Source organism: Chaetodon trifascialis, chromosome 4, assembly GCF_039877785.1.
Source record: "Chaetodon trifascialis isolate fChaTrf1 chromosome 4, fChaTrf1.hap1, whole genome shotgun sequence".
Classification (NCBI taxonomy): Eukaryota; Metazoa; Chordata; class Actinopteri; order Chaetodontiformes; family Chaetodontidae; genus Chaetodon; species Chaetodon trifascialis.
In genome coordinates, this window is record NC_092059.1 from 777,759 (window position 1) to 787,854 (window position 10,096).

The 10,096-nt window shown below is 48.4% G+C and overlaps 1 protein-coding gene across 1 annotated transcript; it reads right to left on the reverse strand.

The window, feature by feature from the left end:
• Window positions 1-392: 392 nt before the first annotated feature.
• LOC139330050 (excitatory amino acid transporter 5-like) lies at window positions 393-9,963 on the reverse strand. Its single transcript, XM_070960780.1, has 12 exons — window positions 9,907-9,963; window positions 9,484-9,795; window positions 7,243-7,322; window positions 6,519-6,734; window positions 4,933-4,975; window positions 4,626-4,833; window positions 4,113-4,212; window positions 3,224-3,457; window positions 2,936-3,130; window positions 2,477-2,611; window positions 2,008-2,110; window positions 393-725 (listed from the first exon to the last, which is right to left on the reverse strand). The coding sequence occupies exons 1-12, from the start codon at window positions 9,961-9,963 to the stop codon at window positions 561-563; spliced, it is 1,848 nt and encodes a 615-aa protein (XP_070816881.1). The 3' UTR covers window positions 393-560.
• Between the last annotated feature and the right edge of the window lie 133 nt (window positions 9,964-10,096).

A 10,096-nucleotide genomic window follows, 5' to 3' on the forward strand; every position in this document is an offset into this window, starting at 1 on the left:
TTTGGTCACTACGTAAGTATTTTAACTACATGCACCAGTGAATCCACCACAGAGGGCTGAAATAAAGGATCAGGGTGGACTGTGCGTATCATGGTCCATACATACTGTACCTATCAGAACATGAGCCCATTAAAAAAGCTGCTCATCAGTTCAAGTTTCAGCTCATTAAGAGCTGGTGTTTCCCACATGTGATACTTTGAACCAGCAGTTTGTAGCACGTGTCCGTCTTCTAGGTGGTGCCGTCAGACCAGATGATGAACCTGCAGGCACTCCAGGAGGGTTTGTGTACCCATAATCCTCTGGTGCACATCAGGCCTGCAAAGCAACACTGCCATGAAAACAATCTTGGTCTTTGTGGCCCTGGAGAACGAAGGTGCACATGAAGCTCCACTTTTGGCCAAACAAACCTTCATCAAGCTGGTCGCCGCTGCTGCTGCTCATCCCGTGAAGAAGAAGATTCCTGCTGTGCTGCAGAGCCTGTGTCTTCTTAACGCTCCTGTTCAGATGGCACGCTGAGGTTCGACCGGACTCTGCCGGACCTGCCGCTCTGTCCGGTCTCGTCACACCTGACAGATGTTGTAGTAGACGGTGTGTGCGTGCCTCTCGCCCGCTGAGTCCCCCATCGTCTCGAACATGCAGTCTTTGTGAGTGTGGATCTCTGTCATTGGCACGTCCACGCTGTGGGAGTTGTTGTGAGGAGTCTGCGTACCGTAAGACGGAACAGACTGAGGAGGAAACACGAAAGCACACGTTAGCATTTCTTCTCTTCTTTATGCTAAGCTAGGCTAAGCACGCTCCAACTCAGCTCACATACAGGAAGCATCCATCCATTATCTATACCGCCTATCCCTTTCGGGGTTGCGGGGGGCTGGAGCCTATCCCAGCTACAATGGGCGAGAGGCGGGGTACACCCTGAACCGGTCGCCAGCCGATTGCAGGGCCACATACAAGGACAAACAAAGATTCACACTCACACTCAAACTTACGGACAATTTAGGGTCATCAGTTAACCTAATGAGCATGTTTTTGGTCTGTGGGAGGAAGCCGGAGAGAACCCACACATGCACGGGAAGAACATGCAAACTTCACACAGAAAGGCCCTGCCTGACCCGGGGATCGAACTGGCAACCTTCTTGCTGTGAGGCACGCGCACTACCTGCTGCGCCACCGTGCAGCCCTACAGGAAGCATATTTACCAAAATGTTTTGAATGTTTCATTCCATTATATGATGTCAGATGTACAGAAAACTACACCAGCCGTTTCAGGAAGTGTAATTCATCAGTTCTGTGCTCTCATGTCAAAGCGCTAATTGGCAAGCTAACGCTAATTAGCTGATGGGTCATTCTGAGCCTTAGTTAAGATAAAAAACACTGAAAAAGTTCATACTATCAGAAACTCCCACAATGCTTTGGAGGATGTGCAGACAACTATCACTGGCATACTTTGAAAAATTAAAAATGAGATGATTTTCAGCTTCTGGGCTTTAATTTTGTTAAATCAGCAGGTGCATCTCGGTTACTCGGTTTTCTGCCTGGCAACACGCACAGAGCTGGGGGGGGGGGCTGGGTTTAACTCAGGATTAAGATGAGTCAGAGCTCTAATCTGGTGTGGTTGTTTGTCCAATCTGAGCAAACTCTGCTCTAATCTGATCATTCATGAATGAATTAAGAGCTCGCAGGTGAAGTGGAAGAAGTTTGATAGAGTGAGTTTGGTTTGGGAAACAAATCTTTCTCTAAAACAGGACGCAAGAACAAAAAGTTCACTTTTTTCATTGATTTGTTCATATTTTTTAAGTAACTTTCTGCTATGGATTCCAGTGTCTGGTGAAAACTGGGAAATAAATTTAATGAAAAAATGATGATACTAAGAGTCAAAATGATGAGGAATTTCAGAATTCAAAGGTCATTAGAGGGAGCAAAAAAATGACTCTTCACGTCAAAATTATGAGACAAAACAGTTTTAAATGCCATCACTGACAGAAAAAGCCCAAACGTTTCAGTCGGTACCTTTCCTGTTCCTGCGAGGGGGAAATCTTTCCGACACAGGTGAGCGATGATCCCCGCTGCCAGAGCGTCGCCCAGAACATTGATCATAGTCCGAAACCTGTCGCTGCAGAGACAGAGCGGACGAGGAGACGCTGAAACCAGAATCACTGTGGACGAGCGTCTCTGAGCAGGAAGTCCTTCATACTCATTCACATCCAGTCTTTGTCGTTTGGCAGCAGTCAATCATTTAACACAACCAATACGTTTCCATCTGCTACGACTCAGTTTTAGTTTCTTTGCTGATTCAGACTGAAGACAAGAAACTTATGAAGACCAAAGAAAATAAAATCAGTTCTTTTCAATTTGACTAATCTCATTAAATAAAGTACGTAGCTCATTTAAGAATTCTACTCCAATAAAATGAAGGACCGTCAATAACACTGTAAGGCTCAGAGAGAGGCCTTTCTGCATCATGAGGACTGTTGCTTACAGGATCCAGTCAATGGCCACGATGAGCGTGATGTCATCTGGCGGCAAGCCCACTGATGTCAGCACGATCACCATGGTAACGAGACCGGCCTGAGGAATCCCTGCTGCACCGATGCTAGCAGCTGTAGCCGTGATGCTGACGGACAGACAAACACACAATATAACTACAGGTAAGGCTTCATTTTACCTGCAGACATTTTTTACACATCAGAGAAAACAGCAGCGAGATTGTCACCATTCAGACTAACTGAAGGTGGTTCAAGTAAACGCTCCTGTGGGACACCTGCACCAGTAGATATACAGTATGAGTGTGAACATTTACATGTGGTGTCCCACTGTTTGGACAAGTTTCTTTCTGTTTGACAAAATCAGGCTCTAAGCTGTTCCCGCTCATCCTGCCTTTCATAATCTGTAGTTTCTGAAACTGCGTCTGAGGCAGTTTGAGTCCGTGTTGGATTACCTGATGGTGACCAACTGGCCGAAGTCCAGCTCGTAGTCATTGACCTGAGCAATAAAGATGGCCGCCACGGCCTCGTACAGTGCCGTGCCGTCCATGTTGATGGTGGCGCCCACGGGGAGGACAAAGCGGGCGATCTGTCGGTCAACGTGGCAGTTTTCCAGCAAACACTTCATGGTGATGGGCAGCGTGGCAGAGCTGTGAAGAGACGGCATTCAAACAAAACTTGACTGAAATGCTGAACACATCCAGAGACCAGCAGGTTAAACCAGGACTGTCCTTGATCCTGACCTCGAGGAGGTAGCCAGAGCGATCACCATGGCCTGCAGTAACCCGCGGATGTAGGAGAAGGGATTCTTCTTGGTGAGGATGAAGTAGAAGAGAGGGAGGAGGATGAGTCCATGGACGAAGAGGCCAGCAAGCACAGTGATACCATACCAGCCCAGCTTCTTCCCCAGCGTGCTGGGGTCCTGCATGTCCAGGATCTTTCCCGCCACCAGGAAGATGATCCCAAACGGAAAGTACCTGAGAGGACAGAACAAACGTCCTGATGATTCATCTGTTCTCTGAGTTTCACCACAAAGTAAAACAAGTGGCCTCATCGGTACTGATCACAAGGATTAATGGTTGCAGACACTGTTAGCATTAGCCCTCATCAGTGTTAGCCAAGCCTTATCATCACTGAATGAAAACAGGTTGCAGCTCACAAACTGTTTTTTACAGGAAGATGAGTTGTTCAGTAAATCACTAGTTTGAAACTAGCTGGAAGTGACTGAGAACTTCAGCTCAGACCTCCACCCTTAAACCAAAGAGCACAGCAGCCTTCAACAGGTGGAGCTTCAAGCGCAAAACAAGCACCTGCTGTGAATCAATGTCACCTGAACGTGGAGAAACATGCTGCCTGGATTCTGGTGTGAACGAGGGTCAAACGGTTCAAAGTGGACGAGAACAACAGAACAAACAACGATCAGACGGACCCGTCAGACGGACCAGAGCCCGACGAGCTCGAGGTCAACACCTGTACTCAGTCTGCTCTGGTCTCAGTCAGCGGAAGAGCTTTTAAACTCCATCCCTTTTCCAAACAGAAAGTATCACAGTGAGCCAGGTGAGAACTGCATGTACTGTGTGTACTGTGTGTACTGTGTGTACTGCAGGTGTACACTGAGAGTGTTTATCTCACCAGACAGCAGCGTTGATGATTTTCATGACACACTCGTTGATACACTGACAGACGTTGACCAGAGGAGCTCCTCGCTCTCCCATCCTGCCCAGCAACAGACCTTCAACGACACAGTTCATATCACAGTACAGACATTATTACTATTGGTAGTAGTAGCGGTAGAAGTAGTAGTAAAGTATAAACACTGCTCATGAGGACATTTGACTGCCAGATGACAACCAAAGCCTAACTTTAAAAGAAAAACAAAGACACCGCACTGTGGCTTGTTCAGCCTGAGGACTATCTGAAATGTCTGAAATGCAAAGGATTATGGGTAGAGGAGTGAGAACGCGTCTGCAGCGATGCTTGCAGTACATCTAGTCATACATGTTCAGTCTAAACTGCTGCCGTCTGACGACAAATGACCAAAAACAGAAGTTAGTGGGCGTGTTTTAAAGCTCATCTGGACGTCAGAGCAGTAAACTGGAGGACTTCATGAAGCCGCTTTCTGTACTTTGGCAGCGTCCTGCTCACCCATGGTGGCCGAGAAGATGACGATGCCGAGGACGTTCATCTGTTGGCTGCTGCCGGGACTCGTCTTGTACTGGATCTCCGGAGGCGGGGTCAGCTCCAGGTACACCGTCCGGCCTTTGGGGTCACTCTCATCGGGGAAGACGTAGACGAAGTTGGGCTGGATGGTTCTGGTCGGGACTTTGAGGATGGGAATCAGGTCCGTTTTGTACTGAGGAAACAGAGTCGAGTGTTACAGGAAGCAGAGTTTGGAGAGTTGAAAAGTGATGGACTGCAATTTGTTCTGGAGGTGTTCTGGCTGCTGTCCCACCTGCTGAAACGTGGCCTCGATCAGATTAGAGGGAACCATGTTCCTGTGGAGGGACAAAGAGAAACAACACACACATCAGCTCAGTCTAAAGCTGCCGGGGTGGACGTTTGAAATGAGGACATCCTTCGTGCGGAGCCACTGGCCACAAGAGTCGACATGAAGGTCGTCGTCTCAGTGAGGGCGCACAGTCACACTGTCCATAATCCCAGAATCACTATGAATGTGCTAACAAGGTATCATATCGTCATAATTCAGATTCATTTGGACGCATTGACGTGCTGCGACAGCTGACAGCGATCTGCAGGGAGGATGGAGCTGTGAGCCATAAAATTACAGACTGACCGAGGCACCGCGGCGGTCCACGCGACCACAGATGGCTCACTGACCGTCGAGCAGAGCTGGTCTGAAGTCAGCGTTTGACTGCTGACAGCTGTGACAGCAGGAAGGAAGATGCAGCTGAACCCGGAGGGAAAACTCTTGTTAAGATCACCTGACCTTCACGGGGGTCAGAGGTCAACAGGATGATGATGCGTTCACCCCGCTCGTGAGGCTGATTGAAGGGCGCGGTCCGCCAACGTGCCGCAGCAGAGATCATTGCACCGCACCGCCGCTGGCTCAGGTAATCTGTCACTCATCCCTGCAGGATTACTAAAAATACACTGATCAGCCCCGTCGCTAAGTGGATTGATGTGCGTGTGAGAGTGTGTGTCGGTGTGTTTTCTACAATTTGTTGATCCAAGTGTTGTTCAGGTGACCGACAGCAGCCTGCTGGACTCTGCGTCTGAAGCTGACCCTCATCTTCATCATCGTGCATCATGTGTGAAAGTAAAGATGAAAGTGGTCGACTCTGAAGACGGATCAAAACTTCCTGGAAAGACGATTCACTGACTCTTCATCAACAGCACGACTCTTCATCGACGGCACGACTCGACGGCACGACTCTTCACCGACGGCACGACTCTTCATCGACGGCACGACTCTTCACCGACGGCACGACTCTTCACCGACGGCACGAGTCTTTACGACTCAGGACAGCAGACGCTGACATCAAGCCCTGACTTGATTTCTGTACGATCATTAATCATTAATAATGATCAGTCATCTCTTCATGTCGACGTCCAAGAACAACCAGGAAACACACACTCCTGTGACTGAGAACCACCGACCATCATCATCATCATCATCATCATCAGGAGGCTCCTCGCTGAAGGAGCTGCACTCACAAACATGAATGAACTTTGTGTTCATTGTTTTCTGGTAAAACATCGTCTCTGTTTCAGAGAGACAGTGGACCGACCTCTTCGTCACAAAACACACAGCTGTCATATCTTTGATTATCCAGGTGAATCGATGCCAGCAGCAGAGAAAGAGGGATGCTGATTGGCTACCGTGGGTTCAGCGCAGGTGCTTCTGTGCTCTCACCTGTGCTCTCACCTGTGCTCTCAGCAGTTTCTCCTCATTGCTCACTTCTCCTTCTGTTTTCCAGGATATTAAAGCCTGACAGCGTCCCAGTTTTTAGTTTTTGTGCCGACTGACTGCAGGTCGACCACCAGGTGAAGCAACATCGAGCTCCAACACCAACTCACCTGATGAGGTCGAGCAGGGCGTCGGCCGAGGTCATGACGGGCCCCCCTCCCAGCCGGTTACTCTCCACCTCCGTCCCCACTCCAGGCTTGATGATGATGACAAGAACGATGCCGACCACCACGGCGATGAAGGTGGTCCACAGGTAGTAGGTGACGGTCAGGACGCCCATCCGACAGCACGCCTTCGACTCCATGGACGACAGACCGGACATCAAGCTGCACACGGGACAGAAAGGCTGCCATCAGACCCAAACATCAAAGAGTCTGTCAGCTGAGCTCCAGGAATGTCTCCTGCGTTCATGTTCAGGTGGAGCTCATTTTCAACTTTTCTACACAAATCAAACCGTGAATGCAGTCAGCTTTCAGTTTCTGTAGATATTCACGGTTCTTATTCATTCAGTGTGTCTTCAGTTCCACGTGGAGCTTTAATCTGACCTGTGTGAGCAGCTGCTGTCGACATCTGCACTTGAATAAAGTTGTATTGAACTGAATGACCTACAGTACGTCTAATAATGTCTACTGATGATGAAGGCCTCACAGTAACGAGCTGCAAGGTGGATCATGTGACTGCAGCGAATCCTCCACCTGCCGAGGGTCGAACCAGCAACCCCTAGATTAGTGCCGAGGCTCAGCGACACTCCAGCAGCGTCTGAATCCACCTGCATGAGGTTTAATGACTCACAGGGAACAGAGGCTCCAGGTGTGTGACGGGACATCAGCCTACCTGGACGTGATGAGAGGAAGAATGAGCATCTTCAGCATCCTCATCAGCAGCTCTCCAGGAAAAGAGAAGTAGATCTTTGCCTGTGGTGATAAACGAGAGCAATGTTTTACAAAATACAGCTCACCTCATCCTTTCAAAATAAAAGCAGAGACCAGTTTGACTGTTCTCATCACTCTGGTCCTGATGGCAGAGAGAGCTTAAAGGTGGATTCTGTCTGCAGGTGACCAGGAAACCCTCGTGTTCTTTAAATCCTCGTCTGATCAGAAAACCTCGCAAAGACGTCAGATCAAACCACTTCCTGCTGTTTTTACGCATTTAACAGTTTTATTTATTCCTCTTTTTAAAATGTGTCAATGCTTTTTGATTTCGTCTGTGGATTTTCTTTATGGTCCATAAAAAGAGAAGCTGAATTAAAAAAGTTTGATTGATTGTTAAATTGTCCATTTTGGAGTAAAACCACATCTGAACTGTTTCATAGAGATTTCTAATAAAACAAAGAATAATAGAATGAAACATTAAATAATTTCCACTCTTGACTAAGAACTGAGTGAAGGTTGTTGTTGCTGGTGGGACGTGTTATGAAGGAGCACGCAAGGCAGATTATCTGCATCCGCCACAGTGTGAAGGAAGAGTGATCTGCTCTTAAAGCTACACTGCTCAGATCATCCTCATCATCATCCTCATCATCATCACAGCAGCTGGATGTGATGATATGACAGATGTTGTGCTCTTTAAGCAGGTGAACCTTCAGGTGTGTTTCGAGTCAGCAGCTGATTGGTCTGAAAGCTCCTGCCTCGCCACGACTGTGACACGTGACGGCAGCTTAAACCTCTGACGCTGGAGGACCTTTCAATGCCGAGCAGCTCGTCCACAACACACAAGACAAATTTCACATCTGAAATATGAAGCGCGGCCTGAGTGACCTTTGACCTCCTCTGTCTTCAGCCGCTCATTCTCTGCTGAGACGGATCAAAACTTCCTGGAAAGATGTTTCACAGAGAAACTATTTTTGTCCAGCAGCTCAAACGCTGCACTTCATGTTCTGTTTGTTTAAAGGGAGGAAGACGAAGAGCCCTGTCAGCGGAGACGAAGCCTACATTCATTTTCAGTCCATCAGCAGCAAACACGACGGCAGCAGTGAAACACGAGAACGAGTCGTCATATTAACTGAACTCATGTGAACATTTGTCTGAGAAACACCTTCGAGGAGCTTCCATGATAAACGCAGAGGACAAGAGCTCAGAGTCCTCATTCTCTGTCCTGGTCCATCGTTTACCTTCTCAGTTGCCCTGACTGAATGAAGGGATTAATGAATGAAGGTGGACGGCTGAAGTCTCACTCCTGGAGGGGAAAGTTTAGTCGTTGAAGTTTAACAAACATTCCCTCTTTTTCAAAGCTGCGTTGTTAACTTCCATGTTTTCTGGCTAGCAGTCTTCTTCTTCTTCCCTGTTCACACACCGCTACGTTTCTTTTCTCGTTATTGACGTCGTCTTTTAGCACCAATCTGCTGGCAGGAAGTGAATCACGGCGTGCATCCTCGTGCCCGAAACAAACAGAACGCTGACTCTCGTAAGAGCATCGATCCGTCACCACGCGCCTTTTATCATATGACAGAGCAGCTGTGGCTAACATGTTAGCGAACCACATCCAGCTAAATGATCATCAGGATGTGAACCTGGTCTGAAATGTTTAAGCTCCCAAACTGAAATGTTAGCTAACCTGAATTTGCGTGCTAACAGAGACGCTCCAGTTTCTACAGTACTTGAGTCGTAAAGTGTTTGTAGCTAACGTGTTAGCAAAGAGCCTGTTTCCACGTCAGCACACGCAGAGCCACATTAGCATCCTGAAAGGAGCTCGAAGTGTGTAAGAAACTGAACTGTGAGCTAATGAGAAATAAACTGTTTTCCCGGTTAAAATAAACTGTCAGTCGACAGAGCTCAATGCTTCACGTGTCCACCGGGAAACGTGGAACAAAACCAAAACCAGGAGCTAAAAGAGGCTGAAAAGCTCCACAGACTCACCGACTGTCACTTTGGCTTCATGCACTTCATTAATTAATCTCTTGTTTTTACAGACATCGATTTAAAGGACAACTAATTTAAGATTTTAAGTCTGTGCAGGTGAAAATGTGAACTCCAGACTGGTGAGGCCCGCTGGAAACCATCAAAAGAGTCCCAGCAGATTTAAAGTACAGGATCCACACGGCAGCTAAAAACTTCTGTCCTGACAGGTGAGTCCTACCTGAGTGGACAGTTGAGTTCCTCTCAGCATGAAGCCCAGCGTGCAGCCGGTGAGCACCGCGACGACCGACAGCGTCAGCAGCCCGTTCCTCTTACAGAAATCCCTCACGGACCTCCTCAGGTCCTCCTTCACCGTCACCTGGAAGAAAGTCTTCACCCGGTCCCCCATCGTGCTCCCTGTTTCTCCCGGAACATATGAACTGTGGTCGGAGCGCGCCTCCTCCTCGCCGCTCGGTAACAGAAGCTCCTCCATACCGTCCAAGGTTTCGGTCCGTCCTCCTCTCCTCTCGGTGTGTTTGGCAGGGTGACAAACCTGAGAGCCAAAGACGAGCTAACCTTTTCCACGGAGGGATTAAACCACCGCGGTGCGCTGAGAGCCAACTGCAGCCCTGCAGGCCGGCTGCAGGCGGGCCGGCAGACTTACAGGCACTAAGAGGCTTACAGAGGAGGAATAACACCTCACACGCCTTTGTTGTGGCATCTGGTCCTGTGGTCGGACCTGGACCTGGATCCTGGACCCGATCCTGTTGTTTGCCTTTTATTCCTTTTCACTGAACTGACGGGATCAAAAAGGCCTCAGACAGCTCAGAGGATCCTGCAGGTTCAGACGGACT